The 14,383-nt window shown below is 34.5% G+C and overlaps 1 protein-coding gene across 1 annotated transcript; it reads left to right on the forward strand.

Annotated features, from left to right (window-relative positions):
* Window positions 1–8,751: 8,751 nt before the first annotated feature.
* Window positions 8,752–9,667, forward strand: LOC105212078 (uncharacterized). The gene is made up of 2 exons (XM_011183844.3): window positions 8,752–8,910; window positions 9,008–9,667. The coding sequence occupies exons 1-2, from the start codon at window positions 8,860–8,862 to the stop codon at window positions 9,587–9,589; spliced, it is 633 nt and encodes a 210-aa protein (XP_011182146.2). The 5' UTR covers window positions 8,752–8,859; the 3' UTR covers window positions 9,590–9,667.
* Window positions 9,668–14,383: the final 4,716 nt, after the last annotated feature.

Consider the following 14,383-nt stretch of genomic DNA (forward strand, 5'->3'; position numbering starts at 1 on the left):
CAGGAAGCATATTAGGTTCTCGAATGGAGTATAGAACCTATTATTTTTCACAAATTTTAAAAGAAGTGATTTTAGGGTCTCAAGAAAGAAACTAAGCCTTCGTACTTATATATTATATATAATAGATGGATGGATTCCAACACTAATATAAAAACCCTATTTATATCATTTAAATTTAAAAGCTATTTACTCAACCAACATGACCTCCAATGAAGCTTAATACATATTTAATCCACATTGTTTCAACCCCAAAAGAAACACATTTACATAAATATACGGTCAAAAGTGTCAAACTCCATAAACTTTTAAATGCCCGGCTGAAAGTGTAAATATGTCAAACATACGGAATATTTAAGTATTTAATGGTAAATTGCCTTGAACCGACTTCAAAATGTCTTAGCGGAGAGACATTGGCAATGACATCCAGACCGCTGGGGTAGCCAGTCAAAACAATAAGTGGCAACCGCAAGCACCAACACATGAAAGGAAGCACTCAGAGATAAATTATATATAAAATATTGTATAAGATATAAATACTAAACGACCACAATGGCCTTATATTCGCGCGCAACCAACTCATTTGCTCTGCGGTTGCTATTAATTAAACCAAATAATTGAATTTAAAATTAAATTACTTAGCGGCAGAACATTGTAGCGGCAGTAAGAAAGAGATGTATTTAATAAACTTTAATATACTCAAATTCGGTGTATTCGAGTAGAGTATGGGGAGAGAGAGTATGCCTCAAAGGTTTGTCATTGCCCGCACAAATTTCCGTCTACCTTTTTAGAGTTGTCCTCGCGTATAGTATTTGAACTAATGCAAGTAGATTATTGCTTTTATAATAAATTATTAATATTTGAGTCCATAGTAGGCTTAAAGAGTATCAAGCAATCACAAATCGTATAAAATAACCAAAATGGTATTAACAATTCACCCTCATCGAAGCGAGAGCGCTTGTCATTGCCAGCAGCGATTTGGTCTATGATTAGCTTACGGTTTTTTGTATTTTCTGTTATTATACATTTATCAACAATACATTTTGTGTTTATTTATTTATTTCTTTATACAATTCAATTCGATTTCCACTCAATTTTCTCCCCTCAAAGCATTTGGGGAAACACGAACACACAGTCAAGGCCATTCCGTCGCACTCTGCAATTGTTGTATTGTTGTTCAATGGCTTGTCATTTGATACCGAACTGATTTATGCTGCGACATAATTCAACTTATTCTAATGCTAACCACAACAAAGGTTGCCTTCCCTTCATCTGCAGTTTCCCATGGTAAATATGTGTGGGGGTATTGGTATACTTATACTAAAATCGCATTACGCAATAAGGGGACAACAAACTATAACAATTTTACCTTTGGAAATATGTACTGTTAAAAAAACAAGAAAAAACGTTAACTTCGGCTGTACCGAAGCTAATATACCCTTCACAGGTGCATTTCTTTTAGTAACTATGTGTTTAAGCAAATCTAAAGACGTAAGAAAAAGAAAACATTTTACTAATTCTTTTTAGTCGGGTTGTTTGCTAGAAACATTAAGGTTACATAGTTAACCGATCTGAACAATTTCTTCGGAGATTATATTATTACCTTAAGCAGTAATCCATGTCAAATTTCGTAAGGATACCACGTCAAATGCGTAAATTTCCCATACAAGCCATTGATTCCGATCGTTCGGTTTGTATGGCAGCTATATGCTATAGTGAACCGATCTGAACAATTTTTACGGAGATTAAGTTCTATGAACAATAACTCACACCAAATTTCGTGAAGATATGTAGTAAAATACGGAAGTTTTCCATACAAGCCATTGATTCCGATCGTTCAGTTTGTATGGCAGCTATATGATATAGTGGTCCAATATAGGCAGTTCCGACAAATGAGCAGCTTCTTGAAGTGAAAATAACATCGGCAATATTTCAAAACGATATCATAAAAACTGAAGGACTAGTTCGTATATATACAGACAGACAGACAGACAGATGGACATGGCTAAATCGACTCAGTTCAACATACTGATCATTTATATCTATACTTTATAGGGCCTCCGACGCTTCCTTCTGGGTGTTGCAAACTTCGTGACAAACTTAATATACCCTGTTCAGGGTATAATTACATAAAAATATTATCGTGCCCATAAACGATACTAATTTTGTATTGTCAAAGTGAGAATTATCTCAAAATGTAATCGAGGTATTGTACTCATTTTGTATAATAGTATACTGCTGGAAAATATTAGAAAACAAAACTAATAAAAATCAATACACAAAATCAAATCACAACATGATCTCAAGGTCTCACTAACTTCTAAGTGTACTTTAACCCATTCCATCCCATTGTACTCGCTTGGGTACAGAAAAAATTGGTACAGAATTCGGTCCCATTGCACTCACTTGGATAAAAAAAAACATAATTTTTTTCCGTACCCAAGCGAGTACAATGGGTTAAGAATTTACTTCCCCCGAAACATGGTTTTATCATACATTTCATACTGCAGTTTGTAATCATATTTAATTACTGTTAACTCATTACGATCTGGGATCCCTTGAAATAATGAACTTTATAATATTTTTAAAGCCAACAAATTTCTCACACAAAATACAATATCTAATATTTTTTTAAATTTTCCTCTCAAAATTTACAACCCACAAAGCACTTTGGGCTCCACTCCAATTTAACGCTTTCGCCCGCCACATTGTCAAATTCGTGAATAATTCAAGAGCAGCACACGCCCAGCTGAGAGAGAGAGAGAGACAGCGCTGCCGTTCATAATTTACAGCTGCTGACCGCTGGCAGTAAAATAAAAACTTAACTGCATTTGGTCCTGCCAAAAAAGGCACAAAAGTAACGATTTAAGTCAACTAAGCTGGCGCGATCCACACTCCCCACTTCACCGTACAATCTCCATTCTACACCCGCTTGCAGCTGCTCTCCAACCCACGAATTATTGTTGTTGTTGTTCTTTATCGCTGCTTAGCTTCGAAGTAAGTAATGTCTTCTTTCTGCTTTTGTTTTGTGTCTCGTGCATTTCAATTTCAATTTTGCGCTTTTGTTTTTACTAACACCAACAACTACAATGTAAATAAAAAGTTTGCTTTATTTGTATTTGCATTTGTATTGGTTTATTTATTTTGTTGCATGCAGCATGAGCAGCAACTTAGTTAATTTTTTAGTATGTCCATTCACACTTAACAGTTTACTGTTTGCAATTTTGTTGTTGTTATTTAATATTTTATTTGTGCATTTGAGTTTTTTTGTTTTTGTTGCCACAGTTTAAGCTGCAATTGTGCAGTAAATGCGTTGGTCGGCAAGTTACTTGCGGCTGGAAAGTTTGAGTTTGCAATTTGTAGATATAAGAAAGTAAAACTTCAAGACGGAAATTAAACACAGAAATAGTATGAATGGAAGTTTTGTGGCGTAAAGTTGGAGATTATCAACAGTTGGCGGTGGAAAGGAGTGCTGGGCAATGGAAGAACTGCTTACCTGTAATATTTATTTTCAATAAAATGTTTATCAAATATATAACTGTATTTTATTTGTTCTCTGCTTCAATTAAGAGTTATGCTATGAGTTATAATACTGGTAGTGACTTCACTTACTCCTTATAATGAATGTTGCGTATACGCACTGGCATACGTATTTCATTTAAGGGGCCATACCAGTGTAACATTAAAAAAAACGATTTTTTTTTAATTTTTGCTTATTCGATAGTTAATACTTTCAAAAATATCCTCTGAAAGCGGTAAAGTCTTATCTTGAATAGTTTTTGAATGGGAGCGTTCTAAAGAGCGATCGCTCGCAGGTGTTTGCCGCTATAGTCGAAACTTTAAACGCGTTTTTCTTGAAACGACATTACTCAAAATTCCTGACTTCAAAATTTAAACTGAGTATTCTTGAATGTGTTTACTATGACCTACGATTTTGTTTTTTTTTTTATTTTATTGAAATTTGTCAATTTGACATTAAAAAAACTACATTTTTTTAAGAGCTACGCCATTTTGTTAATTTTTGATATTTTTCAAAAATCGTAGGTCATTGTATAGGAGACACCTTCAGCTTTAATAATCTTTTTTTATTTTTTTCTGCTTGAGCTACACATTTGGCCGGAATCATGTCAGCAGTTGTGGAACTTTTTTTGGCACCTTCGTAGATAACTCTATTATTTTTCAATATTTTTGTAAAAACAAAAATTTCAAAATATAGCTGAAAATATACCTTATCCTGTGCAAGAAAATTCGAAACAATCGATCGAGTACTTTCTTTTACAAAAAATCGTGAAAATCACCGAATTGTTCATGGGTTACACTGATAAAGCCTCTGAAAGGGTTAGTTGGGTTTCAAAATTCCAAATATGGAAAAATCAAATCAATCCGATTAAAATGTTAAGAGTTATACTCTTTGACAGTTACGCCCATTAGACTAAGTCAATTTCAATTGAAAACTTTAAATGAGTTTATCTCAAAATTACATTTTTTTAAGTCGGTAGATGCGATATCTCGGAAAGTTAAGAAGTGATTTTATTAAAATTTTGCACACATATTTGAAATAAGATTATCTAGTTAGGTTAGGTTAGGTTAAACTGGTAGGCTTACGCCACACATAGACCTATTTAGGTCCTTTGCTATACCAGATGGAGTGCCGTCACGTTGTCCACGAGGAGTAGTCATCCTCTTGACGCGAATTTTAAAAGCATTTGTGGCTTCACTTTCGATACCTCTTCCAGATTCTCATATTGTGAGGCCCCCAAGTAGCGAAGACGTTGTCTTGACAATACAGGGCAGGTGCACAGAAGATGCTTCATTGTTTCTATGGCACCTTGCTCTTGACATTTCCTGCAGTTATCTCGATCTGTAAGTCCCATTTTGCTGGCATGTGCCGCCACCATACTGTGGCCTGTGTGTATTCCCACCAAACTCCTACAGTCCCGTCTATCGAGTGACAGTATGAGTTTGGTGTACTTCTGGTCTACGGTTTTACACATGGCTTTAGCGGTTTTACACCCCGGTATATTTGTTCAACGTGTTAGGATTTTTCTTTTCATGCCCCTGTCCAGATCATCGAACAGACAGTGCATGGGTTTGCCAATGTTGGTCGCGTTTCTGGAAGACAGTTTAACACCATTCTTGGCAATTTCGTCCACAATCTCGTTGCCTTCAATGCCTTTATGTCCTGACACCCAGTAAAAGTGAAGACACGTGTTCCTAGTAACCCTCTCCACTGCCATCCCGGTATGCAAAACACTTTTGGCCGAAATGCAAACCGAGGTTGTTGCCTTGATTGCTGCTTGACTGTCTACGTAGATATTGATTATCTAGTTAATGAAAGAAGAATTATTTTATTTTTATTAAAAATATTTTTTTCGAGCCAATAAATGGCGAAAATTTTCACAAAAAAGTGAGTTTTTTGGTTTAAAATCTGTCCTTTTTGGACACGTCATGTGGGATGAGGTACCAACGGCTGAGTTTTCGAAATTTTTAAATACAAATTTCATGAAATACTGTTTAAATATGTATCCTTGATATACTAAAATGTTTAAATGAGATATATGATTGTATGAAGAAAAAAATAAAAATAGCCTTGTTATTAATTTTTGAAGCCCACATAAGCCCTTAAAGCAATTGTGTATATAAGTTAAATTTTTTCATGAAAATAATGAAGTTTATTTTAAAGAGACTTTGATTTAACACCAGTGATATAACATAAAAAGACTTAAAGATAATAATTAAACCAGTTGTTAGTATCAAGTATAACTTGAAAAAGTCATTTATACCCAACGAAAAATGGCATATATACTAAAAATAGATATCAAATACACATAATCTACATATCAACAATCAATACAACATATAAACTTCCAAACAGTACAAAAAGTACTTACTACTAAGCTCCCCCCGAGAGCGTGCAACATAAAGGATAAATGCGTAATTACTTTTAATACACATAAGGATGATCCACTGCAGCACTTCCCAGCGCAAGTAACTATTTATGTACTATAAAAGAAACAACAACAACAATAATAATAACAACAATTTCGCAGAATATTGTGCAACAACGACTGCATGCAGCCATTGGTTGAGCGCACATGTGCGAGTGCATAATGCTCACTTGACGCTATGCTAGGGAATTATCCGAACGCTTTACATAATTCCCTCGTAAATTTGTACTGACTAGTCGCACGCATTAAAATGAAAATTAAATGGGATTAAGCTTTTTACTGGCTTTGTGTCGTTATTGTAACAGGTAATATGTTAATTGAAGGATTAAAGGGAATGTTTGCTTGCGTAATATTAAGCGCTGCGATTAGACAGTTTATAAAGAGAGTAGTACATCTTCTAATATAATTTTGTGAAATAATTAAATTTAAGGAAATATAATAATTTCTGATTTTCCTTAATTTTACAATATATTTTTTAGAAATATACCAACTTTGGTGCCCTTCTTCCACCAGCAAACACCTCCTACACACACATACTTACTCACCAAAAGTACGTGGTAAAACTTAAATCAATTCCGAAATGGGTACGTGACCAGGAAACTTACGTTTACGAAATCTTACGTGACGCTAATATATTTTCTCTCGTGCAACACAAAAATACAATGGAATTAAATAAATAAGAAAAAATTCACAAAAACAAACGCAACAACAAACCCTGCGAGACGCAGGACACGCAAGTATTTAGAGCAACAAATATGCCGCAGAGCGCACAAAACGCCAAAGGTAAACACAAATAAATTTTCATCCACATTAGTTGAGCAAATAAAACAGTTGCAAACAAAGCAGCACTCGGCAGTGATAAAAAGTGCCAACAAGTGAAATGAGGAGCACTGGATAAATATAAATAAAGAAAATGAAAATAGAAATAAAAATAAAAGAAAAGAGTTTAAATCAGCAAATAAAAAGTATTGAGGAGTAGGAGACTCATATATTATGGCAATGGGCTGCATTAGGAAAGCAAAAGAAAGCGAAAGTGTTTGAATTGTCGTGTGTGCGACTCCTTTATTGTGTTGCGCTTCCTCTGGGGTTACAAAAAACGGATGAAGCGCGATATTTTAACTGCTTTAACATCTTATGCTTTTCTTGTTGATACTCACATTTTGAAGAAAATATTTAACATGCCTTTAAACTTACAACAAATTTACAATTTAAAGTTTTTTAAAGCAGATTTTTTTTAAAATAAATAATCCAAATATCGCTTCATTATTAAGTAGAGAATATAATTAAATAATTTTTTGTAAACAATATATGATAAATTTAGCAATATGAATTCAAAATTTAATATAAATTAACAGATTTCTAATTTTAATTTCATTTTTATGTACATAATAATAGAAAAAACGCACAAAAGTATGCAATGAATATGATAATTGATAGAAGAGCACATTCCACATAATTGAACTTAATTTCATTTAATAAAAAAATCATACATTTTAAATATTTTGAGTAGACAAACGGACAAAAGCATAAAAATCCAACAAAATACTAAACAAAGTACATAATGCCTCACTAGCGCCTATTAACATACTTCAAGTGAACCGCAAACACACGGCGAAATCGAAACGAGTGAAATTGCTATGGCACACAGATTTCCCAATGCCTACAAAATAAACAAAAAGCCTCAGCGTGACCCTTTCTACACCCACCGTCAACCAAATACCAGATAGCACAGCTACTTTGCATATTTTCCGGCGCATTACCGCTGTTTATATAGGCTAAACATGTTTTGGCACAAACAGCAATCGAAAATGTCTGTTTAATGAGGCACAAATATTTGATTTACAAATTTAAATTGACTCGAAATGTTTGCGTCACTACGTCGACAAAGTGCAGGTGTGCCTAGTACCAGCACTAGTTGTACGTGCGTTACATGGATGTACATAGGTAAACTTGATTTGAATAAATGTTGCGTGTAATTGAAATATGAAAATGCAAATGTGCAGAAGTGACCCTTTTTGGAAATGCTTATGAACGTAATTATTTGTGAATAAAGAAATGATGTGGAAGAACATATGTTTATAGACTTGGGTTGATATATTTGCTCGGTACTCACTTGATATAGAGTGTAAGAGTCACAACTGCTGTAGAGAGAATGTTCGCAATGTAGTACTATTTGTAGAAAACTTATATTTGAATAAATTTACTTACATCTGATTGATACCTTCCTCATCCAGCTTACTTTTTCTAATTCAGCCTGTCATGATTTATCCATGCCTTCTGTAGCATAAATTGATAGAATTCTCCACAAAAAATAAAATATAATTACAAATAACAATACCAATTATAATGCCAATACTAATATCTAATACAAATACAAATACAAATACAAATACAAATACAAATACAAATACAAATACAAATACCAATACAAATACCAATACAAATACAAATACAAATACAAATACAAATACAAATACAAATACAAATACAAATACAAATACCAATACCTTTACAAATAAGGTTAAGTTGTAATACAACTTTCAAGGTAAATGAACTTTCGAGTTTAAAATGATTCACTCTCCGTATAGACTTAAGTCGCAGTGAAATGCTGGTTTCTCATAAACAATGACAAATTCTATTTCGTCACCTAATACCAATAAATCTACGTCATACGTCATAGGTAATGAGTTAACTCTTAAATAATATTATGTGGAAAAGCAATACGACTTTTAGTAGATAAACAAGATTTTCTCTAGAACTACACTACTTGTTAATTCATAATTTTACTGCGAATTATCGAAGTCAATTAAATTGAAACGCAAGTTAATATAAAAAGAGGTGTATTGAGAGCTTTCAAGTCACTCAACTACTTACATTCATTGGAGTGACACCAAACAGCAACAAAGGAATAACAATGACTAAATTCTGGGCTATAACTTTAATACTAGCTGTCAGCATAGCGCAGGTAATTAAAAAATAATTAAATATTTAAGAAATTATATATTCATTAATATATTCATTCATTGATATTTTAATTCGAATCTAACCTCACTTCATTACAGTTGATCGGTTCCAGCTTTGCTGTTCCTGTGCAAATCGAGGAAACTGTAGCAGATACTATCAACACATTATATAATGATCTCCCCAACAGTAGTCCACTCGATTTAAACGCACGCCATGAATTGTTGTTGGAATTCGAAAAGCATTTTGCGCAATTATCACGTGAGGCAATTAGAGTGATTTTAGCTGATTTGAAAGCTGCTAAGTCAGCGCAAAGTGTCGCTACTCAAGAGAAAATCACTGCTTTGACGGATGCTTTGGCAATAATTGAAAATGTAAATTTAATCAATGAACCGTTAGATGAATTTGAATTACTCATAGTAACAAATATAATCGGCGATTTACTCGCTCAATCAAATATACAGTTAGTGAGCGCTGTAAAGGAGCATAGAAAGCTGGCATTTGAGTTGGAATATTTTAATTTCATATTTGGTGAGGTGTTTGATGATTTCGTGGCAACGCTGACGCCACAGGAGCGGCAGTTGGATGCTGAGTTGGTGGAGTTGCATCAGCAATACAAAGAGAGTGACGAGGATGAAAAGTGGCTGATTTGGATTAAATTGTGGAATTATTTTAAATTTTAAAGAATTTGTGCGTAGAAATGAGTTTCTAAATTTTTAAATGTAAATATAGAATTAATATTATTATTTTTTCAAATAAAGAATGATTGATTTGGGTTCATAAAAGTGGCTTATTAATTAATTCTATCCCCGCATACCTTCCTATTGGACTTTATGTTCTTTTGATGTGGTCTTAGATCTACAAAAACTGTCCAATTTTTTAAGAATTTTTAGACCAGAGATACTCATTATCCAATACAAGTTCCTTAAGCTGATAAATGCGAAACTAAAGTCGTCTCTCAATGAATAAAAATATCTTATAGAACTCTCCCCTTATCCTTATATACTCTTATCTTATCTATGACAACGATTAGCTGACTACAAAGGTCGTGATAATTCTTTATTATATCCAATACATATATCAGTTAGTAACGGTTGATGTTTCATGTTTTTCAACGACTAGCGACTTCGGTCGTGTCATATCACATAAAGAGCTTTTGAGACCGCTTTCTTATTGTATTCTTCTAAAACTGAAATCAAAAAGTTAAAATAACCTCAATTCAATGAAAACAAAATGAAAAAAAGCACGTGATTTGCCATGAATTTTCCCCAATAATTATTAAATTTTCCCCGCTTAAAATTTAACTCCGCCAACCAACTCGTTTTAATACTTTCCATATTTTATTCTCTCTAAACACAAATAACTCAACTGGTATAAATTTTTATTTCGCAACAAACCTTTAATTGGCAATTTCCCTTACAAGTACCCAATTACTTTTACAACACGCCAGTAAATCTGAAACTTTCTTCGTGTATGGAACCAATAAATATTGAAAATGTTCACGCTATTTCTGTAAAGTAAACTTCTAGCAACAAGCGAAGACGTAAATTTAATTAAAACTTTAATTTGTTTGTACTTTATGGCTGCCAGAGTGACCGATACCGAAACAAGTAGCCGTGCCGCAGGGCGAAAAGCGCAAGAGAGGCGGGTAGACCGCCATTAAAGCGTCGCACTGTAAGCTGAAAACTGAAACTGTAAAGAAGTCCAAGTGAAAATACGTGGAATTGTGTTTTATAAGCACACGCACACACACAATTATATATAAAAACTTAAGAAAATAAAACCCACAAACAATATGGCGCTTGGGCGCGCAGTTTCAATGTCAAGCGCAGCCAACATTGTTTTATTGTTGTATTACTTTGTTATTCTATATATATATATATATATATATATATATATATCTGGGTACTGGCGTTAAGGTGGCATATAATAATAATGCTTGGCATAAGGCCATTGGTGTGAATTGTTTCATGAAAGTTTACTTGTTTGTTGTGGCAGACCTTTCTTTGCTTTCGACGCTGACGCCCCGTGTAATCCTTGACCATAAGTTTTCGTGACCATAAATTGATTAAAAAGCATTGTTTGTTTCAATATTAGTTTGCGCGCAGTATTTAAATATTTATGTGGCAAGGCTTCTTGTAGAATCTGTGGTAAATATCGTTTTTTGGTTTCTCCAAGTCTGGCCTTCTTTCTTCATAGAAATTTGTACTACAGTAGAAGTGGTTTTAAGCAGATATCTTTAAGATAAACAAACAGACTTGATTCGGGTATGGCTGCTGAGTACAGTCTCTTCTTCTTTGGCATTACAACCCTGGGTCGGTCTGGGCCGAGAACACAAAACTTCACCAGTTGCCTCTATCCTTTGCGAAATCACATAGTCAGTCAGTTGTCAGTGTAGTTGTTTATATTCCAAGTGCAGATAGGGCCTTATGTACTTGGTCCCTCCATTAAATGCGTCGGCGCCCTTGCTTCCAGCAGGGGAAATCGAAGGAGCTTTTCGCTGGAACTTCATCTTCCATCCATGCGACAGGGTCCAACCAGCGCATTCGCAGGAGGAATATAATGTTCTTAACTATTTCCAAGCCGATATAGAGGTCTTTTCATGCTTCCAACTAAATACTTCAGTACTTCTCTCTCACTCGGACGGCTCCGAAGATATTGCGGAGAGCAGTGTCATCGTCCATATTTCTGCGTCAAAGACGGGAATATTAAGAAACTATAGAGCGTAAAGTTTGTTTGTCGAGAGAGGGATCTGCTTCTTAGTTGCCGTTCCTGTTGGCAAGAGATATTCTACGTTTGACCTCCTCCGACTTAGATTGTGGTAGCATTTATGCTCACCTCCAGGTACTTTGGCTGAATGTTGTCATTAAATGAAGACTTCACAATCCCAATAGGAGATACAAAGCACTCCGAGTGACGTAGTGTGATAATAGTTTTAGAGGAAGACGGATATCTGCGGGCTCTTTAACCCAACAGATGGTAATCTTTGGTCTCTATCAAGCATTATATTTTGTTTCTCCAAACTCATTTTGATTGATTCTTTGATTATACGGGTAAAGTGCGAGACGAAATATCTTTTCCCGTGCTGTGCATCCACACGATTGGTTGAAAGAATTTACCATATCTCAAAAAATATCACGACGATTTTGAGACTAATTTTTATTCACTTTTTGAATGTTACCAACAACCGGACATCATTAATAACCGATTGAGATAAGTTTGCCCAAGACCCTTATATTCTGGATATGGTAAACTCTATATATTAAAGAATTCACATAACCTCAAATTTGTACTACGCTTATTACATAGGATTCCTTCAAAGCTAAAGGCAGAAATTACGATTTCAGACGAAAAAATCGACCTATTTGTTATTGTAAAATTGTTAGTAATTAAAATTTTTAGAAAAAGTTTAGTTTTTCTTCGAATGACCTAAAACTTTAACACAATATTATTGAGATGATGATGGTTCAGAAAAAAAATTTAAAAAAAAAAGAAAAAAAAGTTGTCAAACCTTACACCACAATAATGTTTGTTCAGCCATACCGCAATATCGCAGTACAGTTATCCACTATTTCATGTTATCAAATAAAGCATGTGCTAACATCCTGAATACCACCACAGCAGCAAATCTCTTTAGCTTACTCAGCGGTAGCTTAAGCAATAATCCGCAACATTGCTGAGATCTAACAATTGACTTTAACACTGACTGAAGATTATTTAAATAAAGCCAGCTTCAGCTTAAGTGCCAACACAAAGCCCAGCAAGGCAATGCGAAGAAGCCGAGCAGCTAAAACAAACAACTGTTAGCTGCTAAAAACTTACACAGCGAATCATGTAAATATGTATAAGTGTGCTTGTAACTAGTGTAAGCACTGCGTAAACTAAGCTGCAAAGCCAAAAATGCCCAGAAATCCTCCTTGAAGATTGCATCTTTTCAACAAGTGGACACCACATTGTTGTTGTTGTGCATAAACTTCTTCAGCAAATGAAAGTAAAACAAAAGTCTTTGTAGATATTCGGTAGATAGATTGGAACAATGTGTTAAGAATAACTTGAAAATAATTTACGCAAATATTCTAAAGCCAGTCTGTAAGTGTGGGTGTCTTGGTTAGTTAGCAAGCGCTTCAAGTTTTAGCAGGCCAAATTAAGCAATGAAAAGCGAAAAGTTTAAATTTGAGGAAGAAATATATATAGCGAGCATATATAATATAATTAGCTGCATATCACAACAACTGGGTGGCATGCATCATATAAAGGGTGATTTTTTAAGAGCTTGATAACTTTTTAAAAAAAAAAAACGCAAAATCTCATCGGTTCTTTATTTGAAACGTTAGATTGGTTCATGACATTTACTTTTTGAAGATAATTTCATTTAAATGTTGACCGCGGCTGCGTCTTAGGTGGTCCATTCGGAAAGTCCAATTTTGGGCAACTTTTTCGAGCATTTCGGCCGGAATAGCCCGAATTTCTTCGGAAATGTTGTCTTCCAAAGCTGGAATAGTTGCTGGCTTATTTCTGTAGACTTTAGACTTGACGTAGCCCCACAAAAAATAGTCTAAAGGCGTTAAATCGCATGATCTTGGTGGCCAACTTACGGGTCCATTTCTTGAGATGAATTGTTCTCCGAAGTTTTCCCTCAAAATGGCCATAGAATCGCGAGCTGTGTGGCATGTAGCGCCATCTTGTTGAAACCACATGTCAACCAAGTTCAGTTCTTCCATTTTTGGCAACAAAAAGTTTGTTAGCATCGAACGATAGCGATCGCCATTCACCGTAACGTTGCGTCCAACAGCATCTTTGAAAAAATACGGTCCAATGATTCCACCAGCGTACAAACCACACCAAACAGTGCATTTTTCGGGATGCATGGGCAGTTCTTGAACGGCTTCTGGTTGCTCTTCACCCCAAATGCGGCAATTTTGCTTATTTACGTAGCCATTCAACCAGAAATGAGCCTCATCGCTGAACAAAATTTGTCGATAAAAACATTTCGAACCGAACACTGATTTTGGTAATAAAATTCAATGATTTGCAAGCGTTGCTCGTTAGTAAGTCTATTCATGATGAAATGTCAAAGCACACTGAGCATCTTTCTCTTTGACACCATGTCTGAAATCCCACGTGATCTGTCAAATACTAATGCATGAAAATCCTAACCTCAAAAAAATCACCCGTTATATAAAATTTTCTCATTGACGTGGTATCTTCACGAAATTTGACATGGATTACTGCTTAAGGTAATAATATAATCTCCGAAGAAATTGTTCAGATCGGTTAACTATATAACCTTAATGTTTCTAGCAAACAACCCGGCTAAAAAGAATTAGTAAAATGTTTTCTCTTTTTTAATTACTTTTTCTTACGTTTTTAGATTTGCTTAAACACAAATGCAACCTGTGAAGGGTATATTAACTTCGGTACAGCCGAAGTTAACGTTTTTTCTTGTTTAAGTTTCATTGGTTCGTCGAAAAATCGGT

The sequence above is a fragment of the Zeugodacus cucurbitae genome, chromosome 3 (genome assembly GCF_028554725.1).
Source record: "Zeugodacus cucurbitae isolate PBARC_wt_2022May chromosome 3, idZeuCucr1.2, whole genome shotgun sequence".
Lineage (NCBI taxonomy): Eukaryota > Metazoa > Arthropoda > Insecta > Diptera > Tephritidae > Zeugodacus > Zeugodacus cucurbitae.

Coding starts and splice junctions, on each gene's coding strand:
- LOC105212078 (XM_011183844.3), top strand. CDS start 8,860: ATGACTAAATTCTGGGCTATAACTTTAATACTAGCTGTCAGCATAGCG. Junction 8,911..9,007: donor TAGCTGTCAGCATAGCGCAG/GTAATTAAAAAA, acceptor ACTTCATTACAG/TTGATCGGTTCCAGCTTTGC.